The sequence below is a fragment of the Pongo abelii genome, chromosome 3 (assembly GCF_028885655.2).
Source record: "Pongo abelii isolate AG06213 chromosome 3, NHGRI_mPonAbe1-v2.0_pri, whole genome shotgun sequence".
Classification (NCBI taxonomy): Eukaryota; Metazoa; Chordata; class Mammalia; order Primates; family Hominidae; genus Pongo; species Pongo abelii.
Window position 1 is genome coordinate 166,853,658 of NC_071988.2, and position 13,654 is coordinate 166,867,311.

The 13,654-nt window shown below is 33.8% G+C and overlaps 1 protein-coding gene across 19 annotated transcripts in view; it reads right to left on the reverse strand.

The window, feature by feature from the left end:
* The window catches only part of ANAPC10 (anaphase promoting complex subunit 10), a 209,576-nt gene that overhangs the window by 170,666 nt on the left and 25,256 nt on the right, over positions 1-13,654 (reverse strand). For 16 of the 19 annotated variants that reach the window (XR_010139802.1, XR_008524790.1, XR_008524791.1 and 13 more), the window contains one exon: positions 5,163-5,283. The exons of 1 other annotated variant lie outside the window; for it this stretch is intronic. Coding sequence is in view for 15 of the 18 variants with exons in the window: in XM_054554527.2 (XP_054410502.1) it covers positions 5,163-5,283 (121 nt within the window). In the remaining 3 variants the exon portion in view is untranslated. Of the gene's footprint in view, positions 1-3,791; positions 4,957-5,162; positions 5,284-13,654 lie in introns of those variants that run through there. 2 more of the 19 variants (XM_054554524.2, XM_063723685.1) reach the window with 1 other exon arrangement.

Here is a 13,654-nt window from a genome sequence, read left to right on the forward strand (position 1 = left end):
TCAAGCCTCCTTTAAAAAAAATCACTTGGTAACAGCTTTATTATCTGAAGACAAAAACAGGGCTTAAAATTCACTTAAGTACTCGATCTTGTGCTCTTGTGCTCTATCAATATTTTATCATTTCGTGGCCACAAATTTTAGAAGCAATAAACCAAAGGACAACTTTCACATATGCTGAAAGTATCTACTTAACCTTAACAAGTTGTTTCTCATATAACAATATAGAAATAATTTGAGAACTGTCACAGTGTCTAAAAAAAGCTTTAGTTTCATATTTAAGTACAAAATATTCTACAATAATTTTTAAAAACAACAATAACTAGTTAGCAAACTGAAAAGGACTTTAAGTATCCTTGAATTTCAGCTAGAGATATTTTCTAAAATGCTATAATGATCACATCTAAAATAGAATGTTCTTTGGTCCATTGCTCTAAATGATTAAAAAAAAAAAAAAACTCACACATTATTTTTCCTTCCGAGAGCAAAAGAAAAGAACATTAAATCAAAACATAATGCTAAAACGCAAGGGATTTAAGAATTTAAAAACTACCATCTTGATTTGAAAATTTCTCTTGAATAACATGAATTCATGCACAAAAGTAAACCAACTGAGATGAAGCATTCTGCAAAGAAAGACAATGTAGACTCAGAAATGCTAAATTATCACTTCTATATAGAAATAGTCTCTTGTGTAGAAGCAATAAATTGCAAACATCTTATAAAATGTTCTTAAATTGTTGGTTTTCCATTTATGTGGAATGGGATATTTTGAATACAAGAAAGTAGAATGAGAAGCATAAATAATTTCAATTTTGTCATTAAAAATATTCTGTTTGGCCAAATCCAGTTTTAGTATCTTGTGACTATTCAGCAGAAAGTTCAATTTAAGTCCTCAGGTATAGTGGTTAAAATACACATTCTAGGGTATTAAAGGAAGGGTCTGATGCCTTTGTAGAGAGTTATCAATAGAAGTAACAAAGATCTAGATACAATACATGCTTCATAACTAAAATGAAGGAAAATAAATAGGATAGAAAAAGAATAATTTATTGCTAAATAAGGTAGCTATATGGTTTTCTCATCTTAGACTATTTTTTAAGTTACTACTTCAAATCAACAATTACAAAAAATAAGCATTTTAAGTAAACAAATTTATAATTTCTAGTGGAAAAAAAGGAAAATCTATTAAAACATTTCAATACACACTACACTACACTCTCCAGTGGGCAAACATCCATGGAAAAATAAAAAAGATTTAGGTGGATTTTCCACTCTGTTAAATCAGTACTATAACTAATGAAATGATGACTCTGAAAACCTCATAAAAATTCACATTATTTTAATTACTTGTTTTAGTATCTGAGTCAGAAGCAGCAAAGTTTTTTTTATATATTTAGATATTGTGGTAGAATAACAGAAAAAATAAAATCATAATCTGCTTCTTCTTTCCTTAAAAAGCAAAGTGCTATCAGGCTCTTGTTTAACTTACAAAGAAAAAAAGGTAAACAGTATAAATCTCATACAAAGATGTATAATTAAAAGATAAAAGTATTCATATCACGAGCCGCAAAAGCTAGGCACTAATAATTTAAAGCAACATCCAAAAATTATGGTTCCTTAGTGAGAACTATGGCAGAAAAGTAGTATGTTCATTAAGTTTTCCAGGAAAACAACTCACATTATCACCTGGTAATATTTTGTATTACTGGTCTCATGAGGCTATGTGGTCACTAAATAGAAATATAAACACACTTAGAAAAAATTAAGAGACTACCTATAAGAGTTCTTTTTCTATATGGCTAATGTTTCAGCGCTTAGATGACATAATAGAAGCAAAGACTAGATTAAAAGTATTTTACAAGGTCCAAATATCGCTTAAAGTTTCTCCTGTTAACTTCTCAAAATCCTTATTTAATGTCAGTAAAATTTACAATAGAATACAAAACATCTTTAATACAGATACCTAGAAATTTCATATGAATATGTACACTTCCCAAAAATGCATCAAAGAGTTCTTGAATATATATTCTCTAGGAAAAACAAGTACAACTAAGATTACATGAGGTCTTGAACTTATTACAAATAGGCTACGAAACTAGAAAATAAAGGACAACAGTGACATCTAGTGGAAGTTTCAAATATATACCACGTATATCAAATCAAAACATTTTATTGCTAGTGTTTCACTTATCACAACTGCCTGAGGAGCTATACGATAAATCTTTAGTTATAAATCAAAACAAGCCAACTCTACTTACAAAAGACTCACCAATATGAGTGATCCAGTTATTTGATAATGTGAAATTTTTAATAAAATACAATTTAATATGTCAAGTCATCAGAGAACTAAACACCGATTAAATGTATCAGATATGTGACTAAAAGAAGGGCTGTCAATTGGTCCAAAAATAAGAGGCCAGGCGCGGTGGCTCAAACCTGTAATCTCAGCACTTTGGGAGGCCGAGGTGGGTGGATCACTTGAGGTCAGGAGTTTGAGACCAGCCTGGCCAACATGGCAAAACCCCGTCTCTACTAAAAATACAAAGGAGGCTGAGGCAGGAGAATCACTTGAACCTGGGAGGCACAGGCTGCAGTGAGCTGAGATCAGGCCATTGCACTCCAGCCTGGGTGACAGAGCAAGACTCTGTCAAAAAAAAGAAAAAAAAAAAAGATGATTAAAAAAAAATTTTTAATATTCTGAATTTAAAAAGCACTGGGTGAATAGAAAAACTTAAGAAGACTAAGAGCTGATTTATTTATTAATCTATTCAAGCACAGGAAGTACACATCAACCAGCATGGCCTGTCAGACAAAAGAAGAAATGTTTTTAAATTAAAAGAAAACTATCTAATTTACAACAATTTTTCAATTTTTCAGAAGCTGAAATTAGTTTTCAAGAAGGGTTTCTTAAAAGTAAGGGCCAGGCATGGTGGCTCACGCCTGTAATCCTAGTACTTTGGGAGGCTGAGAGAGGCAGATCACTTGAGGCCGGAGTTCAAGACCAGCCTGGCCAACACAGCGAAACTCTGTCTCTACTAAAAATAGAAAAAATTAGCTGGGCATGGTGGCGCATTCCTGTAATCCCAGCTACTCAAGAGGCTGAGGTTTAAGAATTGTTTGAACCTGGGAGGCAGAAGTTGCAGTGAGCCAAGATCATACCACTGCACTCCAGTGTGGGCGACAGAGTAAGACTCCGTCTCCAAAAAAAAGAAAAAAAAAAGTAAATTAAGATAATTGTCTATAACAAGACCAAGAAGTTATCTCAAAGTAACAAACAACTTGAGTTCAGATGTCAGCAAGATGGCACTCCCATGTTCACTGCAGCATTATTCACAATAGCTAAGATACAGAATCAACCTAAGTATTCATCAATGAATGAATGAGTGGGTAAATAAACTGTGAGGTATATATACCCAATGGAATATCATACAGCCCTAAAGAGAAGGAAATCCTATCATTTGCAGCAGCGTGGATGGAACTGGAGAACACTATTGTTAAATGAAACAAGCCAGGCACAGAAAGACAAATACCACATGATCTTATTTATATATGGAATATTAAAAAGTTGAACTCAGAAGCAGAAGGAGAATGACTTTCTAGGGGCTATAATGGAAGGAGGGATTGGGGAAATGTTGGTCAAAGGGTACAAAATTTCAGTTAGATAGGAAGAATAAAATCAAGAGATCCAGTATATAACAGTGACTACATTAATAAACTATGTGTTATATTCTTGAAGATTGCTAAGAGAGTGGATTTTGAGAGTTCTCACCACAAAAAAGTGGTATGTGAAGTAATGCATGTTAACTAGCTTTATTCAGTCATTCTACAAAGTATATATGTTTCAAAACATCATACTGTACATGATACAATTTTTATTTAATAATTTTTTTAAAAACAATGAATATCTCAAAAGACAAAACAACAACAAAAATACCTTGGACAATATCCTCACCTGTTCTTATTTGTCAATACATATGCAAGTTTTACGAGAACAACACTTATTTAATGAGAAAACAATGAAAGTACATGTGATTTATATTATTTTATTACTAACTCAGATAAAACATATAAATTTAGAGACACAGTCTTAATATAAACACTAAGTCAAATAAGAGCCAAGACCACAAATTAACTGGAGGCCTTTCAAAGATCACAAGTGCTTCCCAAATCTCTCAGAACCACCAGATTTTAATGATTATTTGGGCTTAATGATTTTCTGACCAAAAAATGTCAACAGCCACAGCTTCACAATTATGTAGTTCAAAGTCATTGAAAATATCTCTGAAATACTTCAGGACTAAAGCACTGTCCTAATAACCTCACGCAGGATAAATATATTGTGGTATATTCAAACAGTGAAATACAACTCAGAAGTAAAAAAGAATGAAGCAGTGACACATTCAACTACGTGGACAAATCTCAAAAACCCTAGGCTGAGAGAAAGAAGCCATACATAAAAGTTATATCCTGTATGACTCTGTTCATATGACACTGTAAAACAGGCAGTATGGATCTATGGTAAAAAATCAATCAATCAATAAAACCAGTATAATAGTTATTCCTGAGGGTAGGATAGAGATGAAGACTGAACTGGGAACAGATATGATGGAATTCTCTGGAGTGGTGGAAATGTCCTATATTTTAACAGGGGTTGGGATTACATAAATGTATGTGTTTGTCAAAACTCACCAAGTAATATACTTAAGATTATGCAAAATTATGCATAAATTTTATCTTAAAAAATGAAAATTAAGCAAATGTTGATAACTCTACCAATATATCACACTGGTATTTGGGGTGAAATGGACAAATATGTGCAAATTATTTTTAAATGCACAAAAAAATTAGATGGACAGATTGTAATAAAGCAAATACAGCAAAATATTAACAACTGAAGAATCCAGGAGGTGAGTATACTGGCGTTCACTGTACAATTCTTTGAGTTTTTCTGTATGTCTGAAAATTTCAATAATAAAATATTGTGGAAAAAATAGAACAATCAGAATTCAGAAGAAAAAAATTTTACACTCAAACATGTTTTCTCCAATATTTTTCTTTTATATATTAACATTTTAACCTGTCTAATGTAATGTCAACTGTGACTACCTTCTAATAAGTAAAAGTTAAAAGATTACATATTTTTAAAAATATGAAAGACATACCCGAATTTCTTGAAGGTTGTGAAAATTATTTCCTACTCTGACTGAGATCTTGCTTGGAGTATAGCTTTCATCAGATTTGTAGTCTGCATAAATACATAATGTCTTCACTGTTGTTTTTCTTCTAAAAGCAATAAAGTAAAAATAACATGCACTTCATCATATGAAAAGATTTCCAATGCATCTTATCTTCTGATTTTAAAAATCATAGTTTGCTAAAAGGAGTATTTGAATCAACATTTTCATATCTTTTAATTTCAACAAAAATGAAAAATGTAAAAATATAGGTCCAGATAATATGTTAAATATAGGTCCAGATAATATGTTAAATATAGGTCCAGATAATATGTTAAATATAGGTCCAGATAATATGTTAAATATAGGTCCAGATAATATGTTAATTATACAGACATCTATGTAGAACATGGTCAAGAGCCAGATGCAAGCAAAGAAGGATCAGTTAAGCCAAATTAGGTACTTTATCATGCAAACAAGCATTAAGGATTTCCATCCTCTTCATTTGTATTTTAGACAAAGAAATTATTCTCATAAGTTTGGTTTCCTTTACTAAGTACTTACTTCATTTCCTATATTAAATACTTGAAAATAACTAGCTAAGTGAGGAACTGAGTCCAGCAAAGAGAAAACTACCTTTCTTAAAAAATACAACAACCTAGTTTTAATGCAAGAAATAGAATTCTGCTGTTGATTTTTTCTTTCTTTCTTTCTTTTGCTATTGATTTTAAAATATACATATCCTAGGGAAAGAAGAAATATATAATAGAAAACGAACCTCAGAAAAAATGCAAGTGGCCAACAAAACATGAAAATGTGTTCAACGTCTAATAATCAAAGAAAGAGAAATTAAAACACACAGAGATATTAGTTTTATCATCATACTGGAAAATATTTAAACAACTGATAGTACTCAAATTTGATTAGAAAAAGGTGCTTTCATCACCAGTTAGTAGAAACACAACCTATGACCTACTAATTCAAACTTCTGAGAATGCATTAAAATACAGTAACACAATCACTCAAAAATTGATGTCTAATGAAGACTGCCCTTGGAGAAAAAAATGGATGCAGAAAAATCTTGTCCTGTGATTAAATCACTAAAAAATTAAAAACAGCCTAAATATCCATGGCAACAGGGAATTGGTTAAATAAATTACAATATAGCCATTCAACGAACTGCTATAGAACTATTTAAAATAATCATGTACATATATAGTTACAGTAGAAAAAAGATTACAAAACAATATATACAGAAGAATCACATTTGGGAGAAAACAACAATTTTTTAAAGGCATGTAAATCTGTATTTGTATATAGAAAAAGACCTAGGTGGAATTACCCAAAAACAGTAAAATTAACTGTTTTCGTGGGATGGGACCATAGGAGATCTTTATTTTCTTCTTTATGATTTTTATAGTTTCTGAACAATTTTTCAGAATGAGCATGTGCCATTTGGCCACCAGGAAAATAAACATCTAGGTGATTTTAAAAACTTACCTAAAAACCCATTAAGAAATCTATTTACACGTGCTTTAAAAGTTAAGTTCTAGTATAAACTGGCACTAACTTTGTAACAATGAGCTCCTTGAACAGAAGTACTCTGTGTCAAAAGTCAGCCTATAAAAACAGCAGGGGCTCTGTAGCTCTTAGTAAGGAGACCAAACTTCTGTAGCCTAAGCTATTCATTAGAAAGGAATAGGGAAAGTTAAGGACTTTTCCTTGGATCAAGAGGTAAAACACTAAATACCCAGGAACTGCTGACATGATAAAGACCATTATTAGGTTTTTAAAAGAGGCCAAAGGTATCAAACTGACATCTTTCTCTCTGCTGAGCCAGAAAGGAGACAGGAGAGGAAGCAAAGAAAGACAGGAAATTTTTGAAGACCTTTTTCCTTGATGAGCCATAAGCAGGAAGTAAATGATCTTTCTTCTTATGGAGAGATCAAAGATCACGAAGATGGCTCTTAAGAACTTTTTTTTTTAAGGAAGAAAAGAAAGGCAGATCTAAAGGATCAAGTTTTTTGCTCAGAATAATTATGTTTCTAAATTGTGAAATTCAGGTACACTTATTCACTGCCTTCAAGATGATCAGGGCAAGGTTAGAAAAGCAAAAAATACTAAAAACACTAATGATAATAAAAATAGTAACAGGAAAGAGCAAGTGAATATTTTGTGTCTGGCCCAGAAGTAATGCTCTTACACATATTGTCTCATTTATTTCTCAATGTTGTCAAATAGGAACTATTATTATCTCCGTTTTTCTGATTTAAAAAAAAAAAACAGAACACTCAGGTTAATAACTGGCTTAAGGTCAAAAAGCTAGTAGGAGGGCACAGTTGAAATAAAAAAAATGTGTCTGTCGACCTCACATGATTTTAACCAAAACTTCCTTTTAATTAATTGTGCTTAGCTCATTTGATAGTCATTGACATGAGTTTACAGTAACAGGTAGGTGTCTGTAGTTTTTTAAATTTTTTCTAAGCCGTGAGTTATTATCGTAAGGTTCACGTACCCACAGAAATCGTACGTATAATTTGCTATATACATAGTTTCATTAAATTTGCACAGGAAACTGTGGCCTAACCAAAAGTTTAAAACAATTAAAAGGTAGACTAAAAAATTTTAAAACCATTTATCAATTTTATCTCATGATGAATTTTAAAAATATTTCATGGAAAAGCATGCTATTTTTCAAATAGCAATGTATGTGGTAAGATTAAACATACAGACTATTACACATAAAGGCAGTAGCTCAAACTGCTCAAAACCATCATTATAATAATAATCACTCCATAGTGAATGCTCACTATATGCCAGGCATCATGCTATATTCGTAGCATAAGATATTACAAGAGCGGGGAAGGAAGAGGGCAATACTTTCCTATTTCTGATGACATAAGTAACACTCCTGGACACTCTCTATCCCCTCACTCACTACACGCTTTCTCCTGAGAAAGAGCTTCTGGCAGGAACCAAACATTTGCTTTGTTCCTTCAGGCCACCAATTTAATAGAGGCACATGCTACCTGGTCTAGTGGTATAACTGGACGGGTAAGACTATTTAATTCTAGGGTTCAATATTAGGAAACACACTTGACTAAGATATAATGCAGTTATATTTCTCAAACATCAGTTCTGTCTGTTTTATAAAGTTGATATTTTGGCCTCCTCCTGCTACCACAGATAGGAGCATCTACTGAATAATTTCTCATTGGGTTTGGAACCCATGAAATTCTGATTGAAGACATTAGTGACAGATATTCCTAGTTGCCTAACCTCCCTTTATCCCCTCTTTCTTCATAACATCTGGCTAAAAGATCCAACTTCCCTTAAAGTTAGGTATAGCCATATGACTAAGCTATGGCTAGTAAGATTTAAACAAAATGATGGTGTGTACTAAAGAAGGTTTCTTTAAAAGAAAAACATGCCCCTTTTACCTTTCTCATCTACTTCCTGCTGCCTGGGATATGGACATGATAGGTGGAATTCCAGTAGGCATCTTGGACCATAAGACAACCTTGAGGATAAAACCTACAAGCTAAGAATGAAGGAATGTAAAAAGAGAAGGAAACTGGGTCCACAAACACACTGTGAGGCTGCCATACCACTCCTGGACTGCCAGGCTCCTCTTACATGAAGAGGTAGAAGAAATAAATTTCCACCTTGTAGAAAACACCATTATCAAAAGCTCTGCTACTAGATGTTCTGATTTCTAACTAATACAGCATTACTGTGTCTGTATTACAGATGCAGAAACTGAGGTTCACATCAGGTTAAGTAAGTGGTCCTTGTTTACACATCTAGTAAAGCACAGAGCCAGAATTTAATCCAGGTCTACGTGACTACATTATATAAGAGTAACTAATAAACCCTAAGGTACAAAACTTAAAACTAAATGTATGTGATAGACGATAGCTTTACATTTAAAGCTAAATGTAAAAAACAAAACAGTTATAAAACATGTTTTTAAAATCGTTCTTCTTAACATGCTAGATACATTACCAGGAGGTTGAGACAAAATAAAGAGTCCACATAGTTGTTTAAATCAGAAGCAAATATTTATAAATAACTACATTCTTCCATATATGTTCCTGGTCTAATAGTGAAAAATGGGGGCCGGGTGCGGTGGCGCACGCCTGTAATCCCAGCACTTTGGGAGGCTGAGGCAGGCAGATCACGAGGCCGAGATTGAGACCATCCTGGCCACCATGGTGAAATCCCGTCTCCACTAAAAATACAAAACTTAGCTGGGTATGGTGGCGTGTGCCTGTAGTACCAGCTACTTGGGAAGCTGAGGCAGCAGAATCGCTTGAACCTAGGAGATGGAGGTTGCTGTGAGCCAAGATTGCGCTACTGTACTCCAGCCTGGTGACACAGCGAAACTCCATCTCAAAATAAGACGTGAAAAACGTCCTCTGTATCAATGTTAACAGGATGCTAAAATGAAAGTTTTCACGGAAGACTACAACAACAAAGACCATGTTTTGAAAGGATATATGAGACCTTAATGCATAATTTTCAGCAGATACGGTCATAAAATAAAATTAAAAAAATAAAAAAATAAAAATAAAATAACATAACATAACATAAAATAAAATAAGAAAGTCTGAGATGTCTGCTCATGAAGGTTAACTGCTACATGATTTGCCTTCCCACTACAGACAACTAGAATACCGGAGAACATATCTGAAGCATCCACAGATGCTGAGCAACAGGCAGCACAGGCCTCCAGGTCCTGAGAGAAAGAAAATAAATTAGATGAGCCCTACAAACAACTGGGTTTTCTGGCTGCAGGCAATTTGGAGACTGCAATGTGAAGAGGGAGACGCCAAAGAGAATCTAGCAGTCTACTGAATTGATAAGGAATAAGCTACACAAAGAAAAAACTCCAGAAATACGCGTGGGGTCCCCTTCATTCTATGCCTGAACACAATATGAACATGCATACAGCAAAACTTCACAAGGATACGCAAAGAACAAGCACTGGGGAAAGAACAAGCACTGGGGAAAGAACAATTACTGGAAAGCAGTAAGCCAAACAATTTCCAGCAGGCACAGAGGACTGGGAATCATTAAAGCTCCCAATAACCGAAGTGGTAAGTCCTCTTCAAATACCTAAGACATTCGTTTGAGATCCCAGATGAGTCAAGCCTTAGTAATGAGGCTAATCTTGCCCAAGAGAAATGATCTTAAAGAGTGGTCTGGGGACCTACGGAGGACCTCAAGACTCTTTCAGAGGATCAGCAAGGTCAGAACTATTTTCTTAATATTACTAAGATGCAATTTGCCTTTTTCAGAATCATTCTGAGTATGTAGTAGAGTTTTCCACAGGCTGACATGGGATATTGTAAAAGATTTAATGAACTAGCAGAAATGAGACTCCAGCTATTTTTTGTGAACCAAAAAGGTTCACAAAAAATGTAAACAATGACACTCTTCTCACTATTTTTTGTTGTTATTTGGAAAGAGACAGTTATTTTTCATAAAATTGTTATTTATGTTGTTAACACATAATAGGTTAATTGTTTATTTTTTAGTGAATAAATAATTTAAAGTCCCTAATCTATAATTTCTAAAATAGTAAATATTGAGATATATATATAAAGATTTCTGGAGTCCTCAATAAGAGTTTAAAGCAGTACTGAGACTAAAAAGTTTGAGAACTTCTGCTCTAAAGCAGGGCTTGGTAAGCTACAGCTTGCAGGCTAAATGTGGACCGCCACCTATTTTTGTAAATAAAATTTTATTGAAACCAAGTGACACTCCATCATACACACATTGTCTATGGAAGCTTTAACACTACAATGGCAAAGTTGAGCAATTGCAGCAGGACATATAAAGAAGTATTACAGCTTAACAACAAAAAGACAACCCAATGTAAAAAGAGGGAAGGGACTTAAGTAGTCATTTATCTAAAGAAGATATACAAATAACCAGGAAGCACATGAAAAAAATGCTTGATAGCACAAAACATTAGGGAAATGAAAATCAAAACTATAATGAGATAGACTCATTAGGATGACTATTATCAAATGTTGGCATGGATGTGGAGAAAATGGAACTTTTGGGCATTACCAGTGGGAAGGTAAAATGGTACAGCTACTGTGAAAAACAGTATGGAGGTGACTCAAAAACTTAAACATAGAATTACCATATGATCCAGCAATTCCACCTCTGGATATATATTCAAAAGAAGTGAAATCAGGTACTTGAACAGATATTTGCACACCAATGTTCATAACAGTATTATTTACAACAGCCAAAAGGTAGAAACAACCCAATGTCCTCTGACGAATGGATAAACAAAATGTGGCACAGTCATACAATGGAATATTATTCGTCCTTAAAAAGGAATGAAATTCTGACACATGCTACAACATGAATGAACCTTGAAAACATTAGGCTAAGTGAGATAAGTTAGACACCAAAGGACAAATATTGTATAATTCCACTTATATCAGGTCCCTAGAACAGTGAAACACACAGAGGCAAAAAATAAAACAGTGATTATCATGGGCTGGAGAGAAAAGGAAATTGGGTGGTTATTATTTAATGGGTTCCACACAGGATGATGAAAAGTTCTGAAGATGGAGGTGGTAGTGGTTGCACAACACTGTAAATGTGCTTAAGGATACTGAACTGTACATTTAAAAATGGCTGTCCAGGCACAGTGGCTCACGCCTGTAATCCCAACACTTTGGGAGGCTGAGGAGGGCAGAGCACCTGAAGTTGGGATTTCGAAAATAGCCTGACCAACATGAAGAAACCCCATCTCTACTAAAAATACAAAATTAGCTGGGCGTGGTGGCGCATGCCTGTAATCCCAGCTACTTGGGAGGCTGAGGCAGGAGAATCGCTTGAACCTGGGAGGCGGAGGTTGCAGTGAGCCAAGATCGTGCCATTTCACTCCAGCCTGGGAAACAAGAGTGAAACTCCATCTCAAAATAAATAAATAAATAAAAAGGCTACAACAGTAAACTTAGATTTATATTTTACTACAAATAAAAAAATCTTTATTGTTTATTACTCACCATCTCAACAGAATAAATAATAAGTAATTAAATATTGAATTTTATTATTCACCATCTCAACAGAATAAAGAAAAACCATATGATCCGTATGAACAGATACAGAAAAGGCATTTGAGAAAATCCAAAAATGTCTCAGGAAACTGGGAAAAGGGAACTTTATAACCTGATAACCTGAAGGGTTATCTTAGTTTCTTTCTAGAAAGGATGAATAATCCTCATCAGGAAGCTGGAGGTAATACCATGCAAAAAAGAAGATGATTAATATACCCTCAACAAGAGAACTGCAGATGAATCATCCATAGCATTAAGTGAATGTGGTGGCTGATTCTCTCAACCCACAAAAGCATCCATAAGATAATAGTCAGCTTTAAACATACAGCCAAGTACAGAGAACATCAATGCCATACCACCAAGACACAATTGGCAATTACAGACTTTCCTTCTTTTCTTACCTCTTCTTCGTTCCCATACTAGCAGATCTAACAAATTCAGAAATGTGAAAGGACAAAAAAACACACCAAAAAAACCAAAAAAAAAACTAGGTAGGGTAAGAGAAGCAAACTACACCCAACTTGCAACAGGCCCAAGTTTAGGGAGAGGAATAAACCTTAAAGAAACTTTAAACCAAGATTGAGGCTTTCACTATTCACCAGAACTGAACACTTTTATTTCTAAAATATATTTTGCCATTTGAAATAAACATAAAACTGGGTATGTTACCAAAAAGTGTGCTATATGCTCCCACCAAGTTCTCATCCAGAGCAGAGAAACAGCTTGTTCTAATTTTAAAACACGAGATATAAAATAATGTTGCTTTATATATGTTACAATATACGTTCACCTTAACAGATCAGTAATACATATAAATTATTTCTCAACTAGCTGAGAAACTGCTACATAAATCAAGAGTTGCTTATTTTCTATGTGAAGAAAAAAACATCTAAGGAACCAAATAGTTTAACAAAATATAAACTCCAAATTGAACTTCTTTCAAACTTGTTTGTAATACAATTTTTTCGATACAGAAGTTCTTCCATTAGTACATAATGTTTCATGAAAATATGGATGAAAATCAAATGGAAGAAAGTTGAACCCTGAACTTACATAATAGAGGTAGGAAAGTCAGTTCTCAAGTGCTAAAAAAATCTGCCCAATAGAGGTAGGAAAGTTAGTTCTCAAGTGCTAAAAAAAATCTACCCAATCCTAAATTATACCAGATGGTTCAGTCGCAATCTTTGACAATAAATATTTAACATTTCCTTTTGGTGTTCATAATTCAATATGTAGGCAACTACTAAAGTCCAAGGAATATCTAGTTGAGTCTAATGATTTCTAACGTATTCACAAGTATTAACACACTGTGATTAAGCCTAGCATCTATTACGTATCCTTTTTTTTTTTTTAGGAGACAGGGTCTTGCTCTGTCACCCAGGCTGGAGTGCAGTG